Here is a 22,380-nt window from a genome sequence, read left to right as displayed (position 1 = left end):
ATTAGCCATGCTCATGGTGTTTGTTCATTTTATTTGACAGATATTTGTTGAGCACCTGCTCTATGCCAGCTGTGGTTCTAGGCACTGGGGATATGGTGAAAAACAAGATTTCTACCCTGGGGACCTCAGGTTCTCACCTTAGAGCTTGTTCTGTCAGCCCCAGTGCTCCAAGCAGGCCAGGTGCTGGTTGGGAGTAGTGGGCTTCATCACTGCATCTGAGAGTCCTGTCCTCAGTTCCCGTTAAGGAAGATTCTAACAAGACAGTGGCACTGCCATTCTCTCCCTTGTCCTTCTGAACTCCCCAGGGCACCTGCTGGCTCGAGGGTGCTGTCCTTGGGTACCTGTGGTCCCTTACACTTGATGAACTTGAGCCTCCTCTAGGATTCCCAGGGCTCCTGTCTTCCTGCGGGCCAGCGCTGTGTGAGGACTGAAGACGTTTGTGGTCTGTGTGCCTGCCATTCTTTAAGGTTCCACTTTCTCAACCCCGAGTAAGATTTTAGTTCCTGAGACTGGCGTGGAAGTGCTGCGCTGTCATCCTCGTGCTATGGACAACCGAGCCTTCACTGGTAGAGTTGAGAAGACTTTGCTCAGGATTGGGTCCCATTAGCAGAAGCATGAAATTCTGCTGCAGTTTCCATCATATGCCTGCTTCCCACCTGGTAGTTCTTTACTTTCCTCCTTTGTGCCATTATCTAGCTTGGTTCTACTCAAGAAGGGGGTTTAGAACACAGGGTGAAGGCAACTACATTCCAAAGTTGTAGTTAAAAAATTAACTTTTGCCTCCATGCATGTGAACACTCAAGTATTGCGTATATGCAGTCAAACCCACCAAGGATACAACCACTATTCCCAATCTGGAATGTGGGAGTTTATCAGACTTGAGTGGGGAAAGCAGAAGAGTGTGTGTGGGTGATGATAACTTGGGAGTGGAAACAATTGATGTCAAGGACATTGAAATGGCATCTGTTTTCACCCAGGCTAATTACATGTGTAATGAATGGCTGATGAACCATTATTAATTTCAAGCAAATCTGCAGTTTGCTCTTGGGAAAAGAGCCCTAGTGGTACAGATAATTGGCCTGTGACAGGCCAGTTCTGAATCTCTGCACACTCTTTATTCCTATATAAATGAACAAATTCTTTGTCTCCATACTACTTTAAATGATCGTAGGGACAAAAAGATGGAAGCATTTAGGCAAACACAAGAGGTTATTTTATGCACAAACATCCGTTCTTTGGGGTTCTCATCCTGTGTGCCAGGGACAGAAGCATTCTTTCTCTTCCATCACCCATAATCAGTGGTCCCAGCCGGCAGCCTGGCACTGGTGCCTTTGTCGCAGTGCCAGTGCAATAACAGTGGTCGTTGGGGGGGCTGGCTCTGTAGTAGGCATAATTTTGTTCCTAAGAGAAACAATCAACTGCTGATTTCACGTATGTTCCCCTAAGGGAACTCCCTGGCCATGGGAGTAGAGTATGGTGGGCTTTTTACCAGGCAGTCCTTAGAAGTTAGGAAACCATTTCTCCCCAGTCTTGACCTCAGGGCCACTTAACCCTTACCCAGTGATTGCACACAAACTCCCCTCTGGCCCAGTGCTTATCACTGTTTGCAGCCAGCAGCAGCCCAGGGGGATGGAAACACCCACTCAGCAGTTGGCCCGGCCAGGAGGTCAGCACGTGAGCACACAGTGCCATCTGCTTTCCAGGCCAAGGTGCACAGACAGCTGGAGTGTAAGGGGCCTTTGCCCCACTCTCCACATCAGCCTAGAAACTAGAGTTCCCCCTCGTAGTTAAACAGGTTGCTGTGGGCGATGCAGAGCCCTGAACTGCACTGTGCGTCCCTTCCATCCTCCCTCCCCCCAGAAGCGCACACCCCACTTGCTCTTGATTACAGCATCTGAGACCACAAAGCTCTACAGAGGTCACAACTGCCCCAGGTCCTGCCTCCCTTCCCTTCTGGCTTCTGCAAACTAGCCACTAACCTGAAGGCGCCCCTAGTGTGGGGTTAGCCTGGAAACCCAAGAAAGAAGTGAAGGAAGCTCAGTACCTCTCAAGGACAGTGAACACTTGGGCTGCCTTCTTTTCTCTCCTATCCTCCTCCTCAAGCCCAGAGTCTGCAAAACACCTGTGGGCCACTTGGCATCAGAGCCTCCAACTTTGGGCTTTCCTGCCCCCCTTCCTGGGAAACATTCAGGTGAGGAGAGGCCCACTGGTGTGCTTTGTTTCTTGGGCCCTTGGGGTCTTATCCTTGGGCTGGGTTGCCCCCAGAGCAGGTCCTTACCTCTTATGTGCTCTTATTTAAAGGGGCCACACCCACCCACCTCACTCACCCACAGCCGGGCAGTGGGGCAACACGTGACCCGTCATCGCCAGAGGATGAACCCATAGAGCAGCTTTCCGGGTCCTGGGGGGGACAAGTGGGGCGGTTCCTACCTTGGAAAAGAAGGCATGCCTGGATCTGCTGCTGGGACTGAATACAATTTATTCCAGTGCTAGGGGACGGGAGTCGGGGGGGACCGGGCACTCGCTCCTTATCTGGGCCCGGTCTTGGCAGAACTTAAAATGAAACCATTGCGGAGAGGGAGGGGTTGAGGACCTGGGCTGGGGCCGAGGGAAGCAGCGTGCCAGCACCGTCAGCGGGCAAACCTAAGAGGAAAAGCAGGCCTGGTCTCGGCCCCATTCCTGTTCCCCACCTGTCTCTACCCTTTTCTTCCCTTTCCCTGGCCCTGCCAGACTCTGTCTCCCTGGGCGCCCGCCTCCCCTCCCCTGGAGGGCGGGGCTTGGCGGCACCCACGTGTGTTGGAGTTATATGCTCCCAGCCGGCAGAGGAGCTGGGGAGAGTGGCACCCAGCTGGTGGCCCAGACAGCGAAGCGGCACCATGGCCGGCAAGAAAGTGTGCATTGTAGGCTCTGGTAACTGGTAAGCGGCTCTGTCAAGGAGTACTGGGGGGGGGGGGGGGGGGGGAGGCTCCCTCAAGTATACAGGAGGTTAGGGAGGGAGGTTTGGTGGGCAGGAGGCAGTCGGTGGGGAGGAAATGCCTCCAGCTCCTGGCCCACCCCTGTTGCTGTCTTCTCTGCCTACCCCGGCAGGACAGACAATGCCCAGACCGCTCCTGGCCCTTGCGTCTCGGCAGCAGCACCTGTTCGCCACGGGAAGGGAGCCTCCAGAGTGCTCCCTGCCTGAAAGGCTGCCTGGGTTAGGGGGTGGGGGGGAGATCAAGAGGCTGGCCCCCTTCTCCAGCAGCAAAGTGTGAGGGAAAGGAAACTGAGTCTCCCTTCTACTGCTAGGTCAGGAGAGACGCAGCGTCACGGGGAGGGGGTGACAAGGAAGGTGGCAGGTAAATAATCCAGTGGCTTCTGTGACATCCTGAGGGGGAGCACTGTCCCCTCCCGCCACTGTTCCTCTCTCACGCCCCCGCTCCTCCACTTTCTGTGCTCCCCCGCCTGCCAGGGGCTCAGCCATCGCCAAGATTGTGGGTGGCAACGCAGCCCAGCTGGCACGCTTTGACCCACGGGTGACCATGTGGGTGTTTGAGGAAGACGTCGGGGGCAGAAAGCTGACAGAGGTCATCAACACACAGCATGAGAATGTCAAATACCTGCCAGGGCACAAGTTGCCCCCCAATGTGGTGAGCCCCAATGCCCCATAAGAAGGGAGAGGGAAGTGGAAGGGGTGCTTCCTGCTGGGAGGGGGCCACTTCACGTGCCACCTGTACTTGAGAAGCATCTCAGGAGGGCTACTCCAGGCACAGGGCGTCCCTGGGCACAGCCCCCAAACTGCTCCCCTGAGCACTTCCTGGGACTGGGGAGAACCTGAATGCATCCCCCTGCATCTCCACCCCACCCCGTGGGCTTCCAGGCAGGAGAGGGACGGGGAGAGGATGAGGAAGTTGGTCTCTGTGGCAACCAAAGACAGGTTCTCTGGCCCCCAGACTTGGAGTCTGGGTAGTGCCTGCCTCGGGCTCTAACCCTGTTACTCATTCACTGGGTTATTAGTAGATGTGGAGACTGCTCCTTGGACTTAAGGTCTTTGGTCAGATCCATGTGGCTTACTCCCCACCTGGAAAGGGGGAGCAGGAAAGACAGCAGGAAGACTGGGGCTCTCCCTTCCCAGTTGGGAGCCCTAAGGAGCAGGGTGATGAAATCTTACTTGGCCTCTTCCTCTTGCCAAGCCCAGACTTCCTTTGGCCTCCCTCACTATCCCACAGCCAAGGGCTAGGAGAGTGCTGAGAGGAGGTTTCCAGGAGTCCTCAAGAACCCAGGACAGCTGGAACCTAGAGGGAATGATGGCTAGGCGGAAGGAATAGAAGTGTCTTGTTCCTCCAGGTTCAGCCCTTCCAGATTCAACCCCCAAACTGCCCTCCTTCTTCCCCACCAGCCTCACCCTGTCTCCTAGATCTCCTGCATGGGGCTCCACAGGGGCTAGAAGCAGTCCGTCAGGCCCATGAACACTGGTCACCCCCACAGGTGGCTGTCCCAGATGTGGTCCAGGCTGCAGTGGATGCTGACATCCTGATCTTCGTGGTACCCCATCAGTTCATCGGCAAGATCTGTGATCAGCTCAAGGGCCACCTGAAGGCAGACACCATTGGCATATCTCTTATTAAGGTGCCAGGGACACCCTCCTGTGGATGGGGATGCAGCTAACTGCTGTGGGGCTCAGGGTGGGTGAAGTGTGACAAACAGAAAAGAGCAGAAGTAGGCCAGGAGTTTTCTGAAGAGAGGAGCTGGCTTTGGGGAAGCTTGAGAAACAGATGCGGGGGGCCACTGGGAAGGGGAGGTTGGTTGGGGAGTAGATAAGAGATGAGTTTGGAGGCAGATGTCTTGGGGAGTTTAGGAGGTGTACAAGGGATGCCTAGGGGATACAAGAAGTGGGCTTGTTTGAGGAGTTGAGAAGGGAAGCTGGTTTGGAGCAGTGGCTGGGATGGAAGTTGGTTGGGGGTACTCAGGAGTGGGCTGTTTAGGGATGTGGCGGGGATACATTACCTTGGAGAAGTAGGTTGTGGAAGGAGAGTTTTCAGATGGATTCGTTTTCACATGTTATCTGCTCTCCTCACAGCTAGCTTTGGCTGCACTGGAATAGGGGAGGACCTTTGGGGAGGGACATTGATGAACAGTGAATTTGCAATGGGCAGGATTTCTAGGTGGGAAGCCCTCAGTTGGGGATAAAAGGCACCTGGCCTGAGCTCCATCCTGTGCCCAGGGGGTAGACGAGGGCCCCAACGGGCTGAAGCTCATCTCTGAAGTGATTGGGGAGCGCCTTGGCATCCCCATGAGCGTGCTGATGGGGGCCAACATTGCCAGCGAGGTGGCTGATGAGAAGTTCTGTGAGACAACCATTGGTGAGACCCCACCACCCACATAGATAATGCAACTCCAGTTACATCGCCTCCCCAGGCTATATTCCCCACCCACTTAGCCATCTTCTCCCCATAAGGCAGGTGAAGGAAGAAGATCCCAGCATCAAAGGTGAGGGGAGTTGGGGCACCCCTACGGCAAGAGCTGTAGGTCCTGCTTAGGGCAGTTGTGGGAAGAAGAGTCAAGAGTCCCTTCTTAAAGCCTTATCCCCTCCCTACTTTAGGCTGCAAGGACCTGGCCCAGGGACAGCTTCTGAAAGAGCTGATGCAGACACCCAATTTCCGCATCACGGTGGTGCAAGAGGTGGACACAGTAGAGCTCTGTGGGGCCTTAAAGGTGAGAGGGCTTCAGAGGCAGCTATGGGGTGGGGAGAAGGCCCTGAAAGAGGGCCTGGCTTAGCTGTACAAGGTTGCTGGGACTCCAGGCACTCACTGCCCTTCCCCACCAAGTCTCATACACATGGGAAGAAGGGCAGAAGCAAGGCCAGGCTCGCTCAGGTCTGCCGATTACTTACCATCAGACATTGGGCTTCCTTCTTCCTTTCCCCCATAGCCCCTTGTGGGACATCCCTGTCCCTGGCTCCAAAGGTTGGTCCAGGGGGAAGAGGAGATGCCCAGGGGGAGCACTCAGGCTAATGGGAGATAAGACGTCCAGGACACCCAGACGGATTGATGGCCAGAACTCTGGATCCTGGACAGACCTATGGATGGATATCGGGGGCATAGAACAAAATAGCCGTGGTTGGGAGGGCGAGGTGGAAGACTGGTTTTCAGGAAAAGTCCTCAAGGATGAAGTATAGGGCAGGGCTGGGGAGCCGGAAAGCACAAGCCCAGGCTAAAAGAAGGGAGTGCAGCAAGTGGGAAAACCAAGAGGTGAAAATAGTTGAGGAGCCCACCCACCTTCCTTCACTTATTCAGTGAGCGTGTCATGGCTGATGGGAGGGGCATGAGGCAGGTGCCGAAGGCCCCAAGTGGGGCCTGCGGGAGGGGATCCTTTCTCACCCGTGACTTCACTCTTCAAAGAATATAGTGGCCGTGGGGGCTGGCTTCTGTGATGGGCTGGGCTTTGGCGACAACACCAAGGCGGCCGTGATCCGACTGGGGCTCATGGAGATGATCGCTTTCACCAAGCTCTTCTGCAGTGGCCCTGTGTCCCCTGCCACCTTCTTGGAGAGCTGCGGTGTTGCTGATCTCATCACTACCTGCTACGGAGGGCGGAACCGCAAGGTGGCAGAGGCCTTCGCCCGCACAGGAAAGGTGGGCCCTGGGGAGAATGAAGAATGGAGGGTGGGCCCCTGTAGGTGTTCAGGGAGAGGAACGTGGCTCGAGGCATCTCTTGAACACAGACATTAAGATTGTTGGGAACATTCCCAGCCTTTCTTTCCTCTTAAGACCCACCTCCTCCCAGAGTCCCAGACTCTCTGTCTCACACTGACAACTCTCCTCTCCCATTTCCATTTGCCTGTCCTGTTTTCTTCACAGTCCATTGAGCAGCTGGAGAAAGAGATGCTGAATGGGCAGAAGCTGCAGGGGCCCCAGACAGCCCGGGAGCTACACAGCATCCTCCAGCGCAAGGGCCTGCTGGACAAGTAAGCGTCTGCCCCAGCCCCACTGATGGAGGGAACCACCGACAGAAGTGCTCTCCCCATTCATCATCTTCCTGAACCCTCCTCAGTCTGTGAAGTGGGCAGACAGAGCCTAGAGCTTGGCCAGGGTCTGGTATGCCCGCTGTCCCCCAGCTCGTTCGTTGTCTTTGAATTCTTTCCAGTCTAGTGCTCTTTATACCACATTGCTTGGACCCCTCTGCGTGGCCGCTCTCTGTCCTTTCCTCCTTGTCCTCTGCTATGGGGGTGGACAGGAATAAGCTCCTCTGACTGTTCTGCCTCTTTGTCCATCACCCTCAGTCTAAGCTGCTCCCCCAAGGCCAACCCTTTTGTTCCGTGAATCCTGTCCTGGGTGCTGAGGTGTGAGGAAAAGGAAAGTCTCTGCTTCAAGGTGCTCCTTTTCAGGGAGCACAAGACAGCAGGGGTGATGGGCTGATCAGAGCAGAACTCGGTTGATCTGGGAAAGAATCCTAGAGCAAGAGAGTACGAAACAGGCTCAGAAGATCGGCTCGCGGCTGGTCAGGGTAAAGCCTCCTGGTAAAGGGAGCGGCCTGGGCAACAGGCTGGGAAGAAGGAAACTGGCATTTATTGAGCACCTTCACATAATTCATAATCACTTCTTCACTACTTTGTTATATTGACCCTGTTTTACAGCTGATGTTACTGAGGCTTGCCTAATTGGAACAAAAAGTTCATGCCAGGGTTCAATACCATAGGGAGCAGGGCAATAGAAACCTGACCCTAAACCCCGGGGCTAGGAAATACACATTCTCAGCGATGGGAAATTGAGAGCCAGAGTCCGCCTGAGCTCCAAGGCGGGAGAGTAGGGAGTGGAGGGTTAGGGGATTTGCCTGGAGGCCCAGCTGGTTCTGTCCTTCCCCATTCTAGGTTCCCTCTGTTCATGGCTGTGTACAAGGTATGCTACGAGAACCAGCCAGTAGGTGAATTCATTCGCTGCCTGCAGAATCATCCAGAACATCTGTGAGCAGGGCTGGGGCCCAGGCCAGGCAGCCTCTTTACCCCAGCGGAGACAGGCAGAAGCTTGGGGTGCCTGGCCACCACGATCTCTGGGACTCCCCACACAGTAGCGTCTTCTCAGCTTTTCACTGGAGGACAGGTGCCTGTGGGCCTGGCCACCTGCCTGGAGATCTTGAAGCACAAGCAGCCCGCAGCCTCCTGCCACCTCATCGCACCAGAAGTGGAGTTGCCTAGTCCCTCTCCATATGTGGGGCTTTCTCCCTGTCCTCTGGGAGGGGTAGAATCAGCCCCAGTGCTGCCTGCTTTGAGTATGTGGGGGGAGGAGGGGAGGGGAGGGAGGCAAGGCAAAGAGGCCTCACACAGACCAGGACTGCTGTCCTCAAGCCCAGTTAATGGCTAAAGAAGTACCTCAGCTGCAAGAGGGATGAGGCGAGGGCTGCAGGGAGGGGTCTGGGCTTTTGGGCTGATGTAGACCTCTGCCAGGCCCCACATGGCATCAATGGATCTCTGTTTGTTCGCAAAATACAACCCCCTTCTAGCTTCTCCTAGAAACCTCAGCTTCTTCTGAGGTTTCCTCAGAAACCTCTGGTCATCCCCTTCCCCCTCCCCCAGGCTGCCTGGCACCAGAGTTGCTGCCACGCTGGCATCTCTGGCCATGGGGCTTGTCATTCTCTCCTGGGACTTCCCAGTTCCTAGTTCTTTGCCAGCTCCACCCCACCATGTGTGACCTTTCCAAGGCTCTCTCACCCTCCCTGCCAGCACCCTCTCTGGGGAGCAGAACTTAATCTGCTGACAGAGCTACACCTCTTCACAGCAGGCTCAGATCACTCTACTCCCTGTGACCTTTGTAATTGCCCTGCCTCCCTTCTCAGGAGCTCTAGTGGGGGGAGGTGTCAGCTGGGTCCCTCCTGCTGCTATCTCCCCAGGACATCTTGGATCCACCCCTTACCTCCTAAACCCTGTCCCTAGTTCTCAGCTACCCCCAGAGCAGCCAGGGCAGCTAACCGGTTCCTGTATCTGCAGGCCAGGGAGCCAGAGAGTGGGTAAGGGAGGATGAGCAGGTCCTCATCTCTGTGGTCTGAATTCCAAGGCCGGCTCTCCTTTGTCACCTGAAGGCCTTCTCATGAGGTATTGACTACTTCAGCACCTCAGGAGCTGGGAAACTCGTGGAGGAGGAAAAAAATTCAAGCCTCCGTACCAGCTGGGGTGAGGGAAGAACAGGAAGGGGAGGAGGGAGAGGAGTGTGCTTTGCAGTGGCCTTGCTCCAGGATGGAATGGCAGCCGGAGAATGTCACCGGTCAGCAGCTTGGACCCCTGGCTATAAATAGAGGCCGAGGGCTCCTGTCACATCCAGCAGAGGGTCTCAGCTTCCTGTGTGGCAGCATCTGGCATGCTGTGGCTCTGGCCAGCATTATGTTAACCCTCCCTTACTCCTGGACAAACCAGGGAGGCAGGCTCCTCTCAGCCCCTAGCCCCTGAGAAGTCAGTCTTACCAGTGAAGGGCGGAGCTGCCTGGATCAGGCAGCGAGAGTGAGGGGCACAGTCACCCCAGATCTGGCTGGGCTCAGGAGCTGCTTCCCCAGGAGGTCAAAGTCGGGGCAGAAAGACAGCTCCCTTCCCTAGGCTGCAGCTGCGACCCTCTTAGATAGTCAAAAACCTTTGCCTACTTTTTTTTTTTTTTTTTGCTGTACGCGGGCGTCTCACTGTTGTGGCCTCTCCCGTTGCGGAGCACAGGCTCCGGACGCGCAGGCTCAGCGGCCATGGCTCACGGGCCCAGCCGCTCCGCGGCATGTGGGATCCTCTAGGACCGGGGCACGAACCCGTGTCCCCTGCATCGGCAGGCGGACTCTCAACCACTGCGCCACCAGGGAAGCCCCCCTTTGCCTACTTTTGCTCACTCCACAATTAACTGAATCTGAGGCTTTCGAACAAGGCTTACTTGTCTACCTAATAAAGCGTGGTTTTTGCATAAACAAATTAGGGAAGGGCGCTTAAGTGCATGTGGTAGGGCGTATGCATGTACATGTTTTCACTCATGCCGGAGGAAAAACGAAAAAAGGAAAAGAAATCCTTCGTCGATCATTCCAGCCACTCCCGGCCCCTTGCAGGGGTGCCCACGCAGTCCCCCTTCCCCCAAATGGCACCCCCTCCCAACCCCTTCCCGGCGCTTCTTTGGGGCTTTATCAAGCCGCTTGCAAGCGGGGAGGTCACATACGGGACAGAAACATTACGGAGATTCGACCCTCGCGCCTACTCCGTGGCCATGGCCAAACCTGCCGCAATCCTCGGCGGTCCAAGCCTCGCAGGGCGGGTCGGGTTCCTGAGCTCAGCTGAAGGCCTGCCCAGGGTAAGAGGGCACCTCCAGGCTGTAGGGGCCGCGCAGCCCCCTCCAGAGGGCGGACTCCGAGAGAACCTACCCAGCTACCGGAGACGTCACCGCGCCGCAGGCTGGGGATTGGCCGGCTCTCTTCTGTGGTGACTGAGTATCCTAAAAGTTCCCGTTCCAGAGTTTGGGTCGCCAAAGACCCTTTCTCAACGGAGAATGACTACAACCCCCAGAAACCAACGGGCCTCTCCGAGAGGAAGGCTCGTCTGAGGATGCGTAGTAAGGGCGGCTGACCCGGAAGCCGGATGTTCAAAGGCAGCAACCAGTCGGAGCTGCAGCCGGCGCGGGCTCTCGTCTCGGTGGGCGGGGTTATGCTGCGTCTGGCGCGAGGGGCAGTACCTCGCGTCGGGAGCGCAATCCTAGAGCTTTAGCGGAGCGTGGGGGTGCGAGAAAGGGTGGCGTTCCGCACCAATAGCGCCTCAGCGTTCAGGGTTGTCCCTGGGCGGTACCCTCACTCTTCTGGACCCGGGTGCTGCTTCCGGCTGAGCTAGGAGGTGGCGCAGGCAGGAGGCCTCGGTCGGAAGGGAGGGAGCGGCAGCATCCAGGTACGGCGTCTGCCAGGCCCGAGCCTGGGCCGCCTGTCCGCAGAGGCGCGCCCGCTCGGGCCGGCCTTTGCTTTCCGCATCCTCCCACGCCCAGTCTTCGGGCTTCGGCGCCCTTGAGGTTGCCGCGTACCCTGTGCCGCGATCTGCGCCGCTTCCAGCCCAGCTAGCTCCTTGCGGCTGTAGGTTCCTGTCACACCGTGACTGCCACCGCGCATCTCGGCCCTCCACGCTCTGACTCCAGTAGCTCTGACGCTTCCTTGTCTTGCAGTCCGCTGCGCCCTGAAATGCAGCTTTCCCGGGCACCCTTCCTGCTTATCGATTAACTGGATCCGCTCCTTTGCTGCTTTCAATTCCTGGAATGCTCTCCCCCTCCCTCTTCTATACCGGTGTAAATCCTGCCTACCCTTCTAAAACGACAGCTGCCCAACCCCCACACCCCCGTCCCCACCTTTCTGCTGACTTTCCTTGAGCCTCCACCTTGTCTTTGAACTCTCAAAACGCCTCTTCTCTTCTGGTCACCGGCGTCTTCCACTTCGTCTAACAGAATTTTGGGTGCATAGCTTATCCCCATCAGACCATAAGCTCCTTTGAGACACAAGCCATATTCTCTGCAGCCTTTATAGCACGAGTAAAAGGTAGACAGATAAGTGAGTAAATCTAAGCTGAGGTGGATGGATCCATTTGAGGAAATGAGTTTTCCAGAGGCGAGACCTGAGCCTTGAGGTCCTCCCATGTTTAGGGGGCAGAAAAAGAGAAAAGAGCCACAATCTGAAAAGGTTTTTGCAGATTGCACCCCTATGTCATTTCCATTATGGTTCTTGTTTTCTTTTTCCTGTTTTTCTGAAACCTTCAGTCTAACCCCATAAAAGACCCAGCCTTGAGCTTTATTGAGAAAATGGATGTCCCTCAGATGAGAATGTTCTCCTGCTAACCTCAAAAGTTTTCTTCATTTCCAAGGTTAATCCTTCTACCTGGGCTTCTAATTTCATCTTTTCCTGGGCCATCCTAGATTTTGTTCCATCCCATCCACCTCACTTTTATCCTCAGTTTAGCCACGTTTCTTCTCCTCTAAAACATAGTCATATCTCCTTATCAATAAGCAAAACAAAACTAGAATTTACTTGACCTTGTTACCTTTTCAGGCTGCTGCCCTATCACTCCTGTTCGCTTAACCAGCAAATCACAAGAATATCAATTCTTATCTTTGGGGTGAGAGGGAGTTATGATCCTTCTAATAATCTGTTTTTCTGCGTCCTAGAAAAAAATGCACAGACACGTGAACCTCGCGGGACGGGGTTCATGGGGCCTGCTGGGGCTCTGGCTAAGAATCCATGCTTTTTACTTAATGCCTGTTCCAATTTAGTGCACTAAATTGACTTCTGTCCTAGGTTTACCTGTGATCTGGTCACCTGTTCCCATCCAGTGATCCCATCTGACCAGTTTTCATGGCACTTTACAGTAGTGTTTCCCAATTTTTATTCTGGCCCAGTACACCCAAAGATACAGCATACCTCTGTCAGTGGTAGTGATTTGATACAGCAGTGATTTTCAACCACTGTTGTAGTTAAATGAAAATGCATCCCAGATGTTTCTGGAATTTCCTACCTGTTTTCTTTCCGTAATTGTTTTCTTTCTTCAAACTGGCGTTCCCTTGGCCTCTTTCTCTTGGGTTTTATCATCTGTTTCAGTGACACTTGTTACTTCCATATGTATCCGTAGCCTAGCCTCTCTCCTAGGATTTGTTCCAAATTTGCATATCCATGTGCCTGACAGACATCATCACATGAATATTGTATTGAGCATCTTTTCTTTCTTGTTTTTTTTGGAGGGGGGCTGCGTTCGGTCTTCGTTGTTGCGCGTGGGCTTTCTCTTGTTGCAGAGAGCGGGGGCTTCTCTTCGTTGCAGTATGCGGGCTTCTCATTGCGGTGGCTTCTCTTGTTGCGGAGCACGGGCTCTAGGCGCGTGGGGCTCAGTGGTGGTGGCTCGCGGGCTCTAGAGCGCAGGCTCAGTAGTTGTGGCGCACGGGCTTAGTTGCTCTGCGACATGTGGGATCTTCCCGGACCAGGGATGGAACCCGTGTCCCCTGCATTGGCAGGCGGATTCTTAACCACTGCGCCACCAGGGAAGTCCCTTTATTGAGCATCTTAACTTTAACATGTCCAGTTCATGATCTTCTTGACTGATGCTTATTGACACCACCATCCCCCTACACACATAGTGACACACACCTGTTTCTTCTTTCTTCTATTAGCAGTATCCCACTCCATAAAGTTTCCTCAGTTGTTAACTTGGAGATATTTTCAGCTTTGCCCTAGCCCATTCAGTTAATAAGCCTTGTTCTACCTCTAGAATAACTTCTTCATCTGTCTTCTGTTTTTCCGTTGCCCTGCCTTAGCTCAGGATCTGTGAAAAGTTTTTGTTAATTTGAAAATAGGAGAAATCTCAGGTTGGATTAGACAAGTGAGGAAAATGAGGTTCTAGAAAAATTTCATCTGTCAGTAGATCTGTCAGTCTTCTAGGCAAGATGTACTATCCTGTCCTTCTTCCTCCAGCCCTGAGAAGAGGTGGTCCTATAACTGGTTAGCATCTGGCCAGGGTAATGGGGGATAGGAGGAGAAAGAATAAGTGAGGGGGAGGTTGAAGGCTGCAGGTCTCTTTGCTGGGAGCTTGTTTATTACCTTAGTGTCCTGCTCTGTGTGTATATGTGTGTTCTTTTTGTTTGTTTTTTTTAAATAAATTTATTTATTTTATTTATTTTTGGCTGCATTGGGGTTCTTCGTTGCTGCACCCGGGCTTTCTCTAGTTGCCGTGAGCAGGGGCTACTCTTCGTTGCGGTGCGAGGGCTTCTTGTTGCGGAGCACGGGCTCTAGGCACGTGGGCTCTAGAGCGCAGGCTCAGTAGTTGTGGCACACGGGCTTAGTTGCTCCGTGGCACGTGTGTGTTTTCTTACTGTCTCACAGCTTGGGGTCCTTTCAAACCCCAGATAACCTGAATACAACCCTTTCTCATCTTGTCCCTGTGCCATTTGGTTTTCTTCCTCTGACCTTATTTAATGTCACTTTCAATAGTCACTTGGAATTATGATTCAAGGAAGCTGTGCCTCAGTTCAGTGTGGGATCTACCCTCAGGGACTGGCTCAAAGGCAGTGTTCAGCCCATGGGACTTACTCTGAGAAGCACTTAGATGTCACACCCTACCCCTGACCCCCTCAACCAGCTAACCTGAACTTTTCTCCTTTCATATTCTTGACTTTTAAGAAAGAAGTTATTCTCACTAACTTCAGTCTTTTAATTTTAATTCCCTCAACAGAGAGGAGGCTGAGAATATACATTCATAGTCCCAAACTGAGGAACGTTTTGTTCAAGATGAGAGATTCCCATTCTAAACTTTCTCTTGTTCCCTGGCTCAGAATGTCCAGGGAAATGTCCAGGGAACAGTTAAGTTGGAAGTTATCTCATGCAAATGTGAGTTAATTTGCTGGGGACACAGTAAGTTTCATTTTAGCCCTTGGGATAGGTTCTTGGTTTTATGTTTGGAATTCAAGATTAATGCTGTAGAAGGTTATGTCTAACTGAAATAACATAAACATACTGTTGGCACTATTTCAAGTATATTATGGCTTAAACAGATGCTTGAAGACTAACCTGGGAACCTGAGCACCATAAATAAGATGGTTTTATGGGAAAACAAATTGGATATTGCCCAGAAGGCTCCCATTCGGTCCTCCTACAGAGAATAATTCACTGCTAATGTTTAATCTCTGGCTACTTCAATAAATTCCCTACTAGCCAGAAAAACTGATGTATGCCTAAAGTAATATACCAATTAAGAACATTTCTGGGTGGTCCATACCAGTCATGTCTTTCCATAAACATGGAGGGTCAGGTGTTAGCTGTAATGTCATTCAGATACACCTGGTTCCAGCTGTGTTTCTGTATCTCGTATGCAGACTTTATTTGCCCTTTTGAATCTTAAGACTTCCCAAACAATATCTTCCAGTATAAGACTGCATATGTCTAGGGGCCATTCAGAATAGAGTGCAGACAAACTGAGAAGTTATAGAATGGTCTTAAACAGGTAAGTGGGCTGGGCAGATGAGGCCTTATCCTTGGGTCTAAATCTAGTCTGTCTTTGTAGGGGACAACATGCCAACTGCCAAGCAACTAGCCGACATTGGCTACAAGACCTTCTCCACCTCCATGATGCTCCTCACTGTTTACGGGGGCTACCTCTGCAGTGTCCGAGTCTACCACTATTTCCAGCGGCGCAGCTCCCAGCGCCAGGCTGCAGAAGAACAGAAGACCTCAGGAGTCCCGTAGAACTGGGGGGCTTTTTTCCTTGAGCAGAGAGACCTGAGGCATGTTGTGGAAAGACCTCACCTGCAATCATTTCTGAGTCAAGAGGATCAGGGCCTTAATGGTTTTCGAACTCTGCTGGGAAAAAGTGCCCATGTTTTTTCTGGTACAGTCAGTTTGGAGAGGCTATTGAATCATAACAGGAATGGGAGGGTGAGGCACACCTACAGACATTAAATATTTTGCCATGTCTGTGTCTTGGTGTTTTTGTTTACTTGAACAGGGTATGGACTACAGAGGTGGGGTCTTGACTACCAGTTTTCTAGTCACAGACTGGATTTCCATACCTTGAGCTCTTAGCACCCATGAAGTAGGGGATATACAGTTCTAGGAGTAGTAATCTCAGCTCTCCTGATCTCAGAGAAAAGACTGTCCCAGCATCTGTATAAATCTCCTGAGAAGACTCTGTAAAGACCAAAGCTCTTTTGTGGTCAGTGACCATTCCTGGACCAATTAAACTGTGTCCAGGTAATGGAGTTCTCTGGCCAGCTTGGCCACATGTGCACTTCTGAGCCAAGGAGGCAGAGGCCCTTGTTTAACAGCTGTTAAAATTGCACAAAATGGAGGCGGATAGTTCTTAAAATGTGAAGGGCTTTTGGGCAGCCTACAGTAATGCAGTCCATCTCCTTAAGCATAGTGGGTCTAGTATTAGCATCAGGGTTGATTTCTCACTGTGCCACTGCACAAGAATCTACCTGCAGGTCTGATTGCAGAGTTGTGAAGAGGATTTGAAAGAAAACGATGCATTCAAGGTAAAATCCAACTATGAAGAGATATTCTTGCCATCGTTTTTTTTTTTGGCCACGCGGCATGTGGAATCTTAGTTTGAACCCGTGCCCCCTGCAGCGGAAGCCCAGAGTCTTAACCACTAGACCGCCAGGGAAGTCCCACCACCATTTCATTTTGAGCTTTGAGGCTTGCTTGTTCACATCATTCTTGGTGATCGCCCAAAATATCAACCCCTTTGGACACCTGTCCTCTCTCATGTACATACTGCTCTGACCTTTGTCCCCCATTCCTAAACCTTTCACCTGAAGGCCCTCTTCCATGATTTAAAAACTCAGCATTCCTATATCCTCAACTCATTTACTCCCATCCTCTCTTGATGTGTTAACCAGGGACTCCACTGCCTTCTCTGCTTTCTCATTTGCCTGTACAGACAGTAAAGTGACCATGCTCTCAGCTCCCCAGTGCCACTTTCAAACAGTGTAAAATCAGTCCTTTTTGAGGAGCTTTCTTATATTCTCATTTTCACTGTATTCGAGAACTTGAATACTTCAAATCTTTGGATTCCTTTTTTTCCTTCCAATCTTTCACCCCCTTTTTGATCTAAACTGCTTCCCTGTCCAGCCTGTGCCCACAGCTGAGCATCCGAACTGCTGCCCTGCCTCCAGCCTTACCCTTCTCAACCCCAGACCTTGCTCCATTAGTTATCTAACTCACCCTCTTCCTTCTTTGCAGTACATAAACTTGCTTAAGTGGTAGTTTCTAAGTTAGAAGATTGGTCTGAGATTAAATGAGACAATTCATATTAATACTCCGGTACCTGTCAGCTATTAACACCTGCTGCTGACCTCCACATTTGTATCTTCCAGGTTCACCTTTGGAGCTTCAGATATATCCAGTTGCTTGCTATATCCACTCAAATCCTATAGTCCTCTCTAACTTGTCCACGACTAACAGCATTCCTTCATATCTCCCGGACCTACTTGTTTTTTTCCCCTTATTTTCACTATCATTTAAGTCAGGATTATGGGAGTCTCATTACACTATTCTCTGTACCCTACTCCCAACCAAGTAACTGTCTTATTAATTTCTACCATTTAAACATCCATTCAGTCAGTTCTACCCTTGTCATTTCTTGCTTATACTTTTGCAGGAGCCTTTTAGGGGTCTTAGTTCCAATCTTGACCTCATATTTGCCACATTGCTGTCAGAGACATCTATTTGGAACAGATTCGATTATGGCATTCTGCTTTGGATCCCCTCTGAAGCTCAACCACAGACAATAGGTTAAGAATCCCTGACCTATAAGGTCCAGTCCAGACTCCTTGGTATGGTGTATGAGGTCCTTAAGTCTTGACCCACCTTATGTTCCTACCTCACCCTTTGTGTTCTAGTAAAATCAAATGACCTGTGTGGTTGCACGTTGTTTCTTGTCTCCATGCCTGTTCTTTCTTTCTCTCTAAATGGAACATCCTTTCTATCCTCTTTTTCCTAAAAGGTTTCTCTGACTCTTCACGCTCCCATGCTGGGCCAAGTATCTATAGAAGACACCACTTTTTCTCTAAAAAAATCTTTAAAAGCACAGGTATCTAAGACAGTTTTGAAAAGAAACAAAGAAGATGGGTTGGGGTTACCAGATATCAAGACATAGTAGAAAGCTAATAGTAATCTAAATGTTGTGGTACTAGTGCAGGAGCAGACAAATAGATCAATGGCACAGAATAATAAACTCAGACACAGATCAGTGTATCTGTGAGAAATTGAATATGATAGAGGATACATCACAAACCCATGGGGAAATTCATATTCTATGTTGTTATGGATACATATGTGATTATAAAAGTATAAAAAATAGATTGAAAGGACAATAGTAGTCGTTACATTGGGGATGAGGTGAGGTGGAAGAGGGCAGAGGGGGGGGTCTTAAATGGAAACTGTTTCCTCTACTCACAACACTTCTACCACCAAATATGTTTTTCCCACACCAAACAATTCTCCAACTCTCCAGACACCAACTATGTCCTGCAGTTCAGTTCTGCCACTAAGCTACGTGGAGTTAGCGCAGACACCACAGGTTAAGGGCTCAATCATTCACAAGTAGTGGGGTGCCCAGGTCACCCAAACTTTGCCTGACAGCTACAGATCCGTTCCCACGACCTCCTCCTCAGGTTTGCTGTGATGGCTCACGTGACTGAACTCAGAGAAACTATTTATTATTACTAGTTTATTATAAAGGATACCACTCAGGAACAACCAAATGGAAGAGATGCATAGGGCCCATCCCTGTATCAGCATCTCTATGTGTTCCACCCAGAAGCTCTCTGAACCTCACTGTTTATAGAGTTTTAATGGAGGTTCCATTATATAAGCATGATTAAATCATCAGCCATTCAATGATTAACCCAATCCCCAGCACCTCTCCCCTCCCAGGAGATCGGGAATGTGGGGCTGAAAGTTTCAGCCTTCTAATCTGCCTTGTCTTGTTCCTCTGGCAACCAGCTCCCAACCTGAAACTATCTAGGGGCCCACCAAGAGTAACCTCATTAGCAAATAAAAAGATATATCACTCTGGAGATTCCCAAGGGTCTTAGAAGCTCTGTGCCAAGAACCTGGGACTAAGACCAATTATATATTTATTATATCACAAGGTCACAGGTCTCTAATTTTTTATTTCTTTTAAAAATAAGATTTGAAGTAAGACAAAATGTTAGAGGTATTAATTTGGGGTATTGGAAATATGAGAGCATACAGCATTCTTAATGTTTTTGTTTTTTTTTTTTTTCCGATTTCTCAAAAAGTTGAGGGGAGAAAAAATACTTTTGATAGCTTCTTATTATTTACTACAGTAGTTCTCAGCAGAAGTGGCACCCCACACACACAACAGAGGTGAAAGTGTTTTGATTGTCACAATGATTGGGAAGCATCTCTGGCGTCTGGTATGGCGTCTGGTAGGTGGAGGCCAAGGATGCCAGAATTCTCACAATGTCTGGGATAGTCTTACACAACATACTGTCCCAAGTCCTGCACAACTATCAAATGTCTCTATAAATATTCAAGTGAAAAAATCTATAATTAGCTGAGCCTATAACCTCTTTTACCTATAAATATGAAGTATTTTTTGTACAGTTTTTAGTGTACTCTGAATCCTCTAGGCATGCAATTACTGTATAAATGGAGGGGAGATTGTAGTGTAGTTTATTTAGAACTTTTGTTCACCATTTCAAAAAACCATGCCATTGATGGCAGAGTCTGTTCCTGGCATTTGAATCTCTGACACAACACGATAGTATCAGTCTGCATTTGTAGCCACTGTATTCATGGTGAATGTACAGAAGTGCAAGCATCTGAGTGCTAGTATAACTATGCCCAATATTTATATGTGGAAATAATTTTATTATAAATTCTTAAAACATATCCTTTATATTACTATTAGAACATTATGGTGATTTTTAAAAATTATGTGTACAGTAGATAAGTTAAATGTTAATTGCATTTAAGGATAGCAAAGGGAGTGTTACAAATATTTGTAACCACCTGGTTTAGAAATAATCCATTCATATTTGGTCAGCTTTTGCTATGGTGTTGAGGTGATGGTTAATTTTGTTTCAACTTGGCTAGGCTATGGTGCCCAGTTGTTTCATCAAACATCAGTCTGCATGTTGCTTTGAAGGTATTTTTTAGGTGTAATTAACGTATCAGCCAACTTGGAGTAAAGCACGTTGTCCTCCATAATATGGATGGGCCTCACCCAATCAGCTGAGGCCTTAAAAGCAAAGACAGAGTTCACAAAGAAGGAATTCGGCATTAAGAACGTAACATAGAACCCCTACCTGAGTTTCCAGCCTGTGGATCTTGGACTGCAACAACTCTTCACTGCATTTTCAGCCTGCCGGCCTGCTCTAAATTTCAGACCTCCCAGTCCCTACAACTGTGTTAGCCAATTCCCTGAAATAAGTCAGTCTCTCTTGCCCTCACTCTTATTCTCTCTCTAATGTATTGGTTCCGATTCTCTGGAGAACTCTAATAGAGTAGATAATACGTAATATGCCAATATATATCCGTCCAGTCTTACTCCCTGCCTAGGTTCAGTCCTTTCCTACCTCATTTTCACTTGGAGCACCTACTGTCATTTCAAAAAAGCTTGTTAAAACCTAAACTCAAGCAATTGTTTAGTATTTACTGAGCATGAACTATATTTAATAAAGAAGAATAGACTTATTTGCTGTCAAATTAAGACGAAGAAATATAATTAAGTTCATCGGTTATTACACTAAATATCAACAGACTGAATTCTCCCATTAAAAGACAAAATCTAATAGACTGGGCTAAAAGAGCAAATCCAAAGTATATATAGTTTCTAATAAACATACTCACTAATAAAGAGAAGTTGAAAATAGATGGGTAAGACATACCAGAAATGCAAACGAATGTAAAGCAAGAATGGTAATATTAAGAAAGGTTAACAAACACTAAATGGAATAAAGAGATCATCTGGTAATATAAAAAGACATAAATTATGAAGGGTGGTTATCATAAATTTGCAACAAACAAAGCAATGAAAAAAACTAAAGAAAAATTCTTAGGAATACAGGAGAACAGGTTAAAAATACAATTATGTTGAGAGTCTATCTTACTTTGTTCAGACTGAACAGCACTAGAAGAATAAAGTAAGGACTGAGAAGAAATGGAAAATACAAACAACAAACCTTATACACACGTGTGTGTATATATAATAAGTATAGAATAGATCTTCTGTGAATATCTACAGTTCACTTATAAACACTGATTGACTATTTAAAACAATTTTTTAACAAATTTAAAAGTAGGAATTTTACAGATTGCAGGAATTTTACAGACTGTATGCTCTGATCACATCCAATAAAATTATAAATAAATAATGATATTCTCAACTACGTGGAAATGGAATATTCCTGGGCAACCCTCAAATCAAAGAGAAAGACCAAAACTGAAATTTCTTACCTTCTTTAAAGCAATAAAACAAAGTATTTCATATAAAATTACAGGACACAGCCCAAGATCATGTCAGGAAATGTATGCCCTTAAATGCCTTATGCAAGAGAAAAAAAAAATGCTATTAGGCTTTTTATAGAGATGAGAACCACTGGCTACTGGGTCAAGGTCAAATTCCCTATCATGATATTTAAGACCTCTTGTACTCCATAACAACCACCCCTTTCACAGCACTTTTAATACTTAAATAATACAGGGCAATCTCTCGTTAATGGCCATACAAGTTTGTATAGTCTTTTTCTACCAAAAATTTAAAGCGTCTATACCCTCTTACCTAGTTATTTCACTGCTAGGACTCTTGCCCTTAGAAACAGTCACACAACTGTACAATATTTTCGTACAAGGTTATTATTTGCAGTATTATGTTAATAGTAAAGAGCCTTAAATAAGCTCAAGAATTAGTTAATGAATAACGGTATACCCATAAAATGGAATGTTATCAGTCAAAACCAGCAGAATATGTATGGTATAATCTCATTTTTGTTTTAAAAGAAACACATTTGTATACATTTGGTTATCTGACAAGTGGTTCTAGAAGGCTATATACCAAACTGTTAATAATGATTAGGGTGAATGGAGATGTCATGTACTTAACATATTTTTACCATGAGCATATGTAGCTTTTATAACAAAAATATTTTTTGAGTTACAAACATATACAAAAGCTGAGGGAATTTAGAAATAAAACCCATATACTTATTCCTGTTTTAACTGTTTTGAACATATTGCCACACTTGCTTCAACAGGTTTTTTGCTTTTTGTTTAAGAAAAAAAATTGTGTTCATTTATATCATATCTACTAGTTTGTAACTCCTTAAGGTCAGGACTCAATACGTGAATATATTTTCAATGGAAAATATTTTAAAATACAGATAAATAAAAGTGCCCCTTGTCACTCTGTCCCACCCCAACACCCCTTCCCATTTCCCTACTCAGAAATTGCCTGTGTTAACAGTTTGGTGTATTTTTTCTACCATTTTCAATGTGTTTACATGTACATAAAGAAATATATGCTGATTGAATTCTCTTTTTGCTGGTCTCTTCAACTATTCAGAGGCCAAAGACTCAGGAGAGAAGGACTAATGGGCAAAGCTTGGGACATCATAGCTCTCCCCACCCTGTGTTAGTCAGGATCAGCTTTGGTAGCAGGGTTATAGCTTGTCCTAAGAACCTTATTGGAGAGAGAGGACAATGAAGGAAAGAGACCAGCCACAAGGAATACCTCCATAACTGCACGAGCCACAATTCCTTATAATAAATTATTACCAGCAAAGCCATGTTGCTGCTAGAAAGTTTTATATTGTTTCCTAAAAGTCTTTCATAGAAGTCAGTTGAGCGAAAGCAGATCCCAAATCTACTTTTATAGGCTTAGGGCTTGTGGCTGAACTCTTTTTGGTGAGA

General features: G+C 48.6%; 2 protein-coding genes and 1 long non-coding RNA gene across 4 annotated transcripts; 2 read left to right on the top strand and 1 right to left on the bottom strand.

Annotated features, from left to right (window-relative positions):
* The first annotated feature begins 92 nt into the window (after positions 1 to 92).
* Positions 93 to 10,311, top strand: GPD1 (glycerol-3-phosphate dehydrogenase 1). Of its 2 annotated transcripts, none has more exons than XM_079937298.1 (9): positions 93 to 566; positions 2,731 to 2,917; positions 3,449 to 3,626; positions 4,465 to 4,605; positions 5,201 to 5,339; positions 5,579 to 5,691; positions 6,378 to 6,611; positions 6,837 to 6,943; positions 7,847 to 10,311. In XM_079937298.1, the coding sequence occupies exons 1-9, from the start codon at positions 545 to 547 to the stop codon at positions 7,941 to 7,943; spliced, it is 1,218 nt and encodes a 405-aa protein (XP_079793424.1). In that variant the 5' UTR covers positions 93 to 544; the 3' UTR covers positions 7,944 to 10,311. The 2 variants fall into 2 exon arrangements, with proteins under 2 accessions (XP_079793424.1, XP_079793425.1); XM_079937299.1 differs by lacking the exon at positions 93 to 566 and adding an exon at positions 2,004 to 2,191.
* On the bottom strand, positions 4,434 to 6,406 carry LOC307194302. The gene is made up of 4 exons (XR_013830547.1): positions 6,357 to 6,406; positions 5,870 to 6,055; positions 4,984 to 5,088; positions 4,434 to 4,569 (listed from the first exon to the last, which is right to left on the bottom strand). It is a non-coding gene; the product is annotated as an uncharacterized lncRNA (long non-coding RNA).
* A 298-nt stretch (positions 10,312 to 10,609) lies between the features above and the next one.
* COX14 (cytochrome c oxidase assembly factor COX14) lies at positions 10,610 to 17,406 on the top strand. The gene is made up of 2 exons (XM_079937322.1): positions 10,610 to 10,867; positions 15,005 to 17,406. The coding sequence occupies exon 2, from the start codon at positions 15,013 to 15,015 to the stop codon at positions 15,184 to 15,186; it is 174 nt and encodes a 57-aa protein (XP_079793448.1). The 5' UTR covers positions 10,610 to 10,867; positions 15,005 to 15,012; the 3' UTR covers positions 15,187 to 17,406.
* Positions 17,407 to 22,380: the final 4,974 nt, after the last annotated feature.

The sequence above is a fragment of the Stenella coeruleoalba genome (assembly GCF_951394435.1).
Source record: "Stenella coeruleoalba genome assembly, chromosome: 11".
In the NCBI taxonomy this organism is placed as follows: domain Eukaryota; kingdom Metazoa; phylum Chordata; class Mammalia; order Artiodactyla; family Delphinidae; genus Stenella; species Stenella coeruleoalba.
Note: the sequence above shows the minus strand (reverse complement) of the source record. Positions and strands in the feature narration are given on the sequence as shown.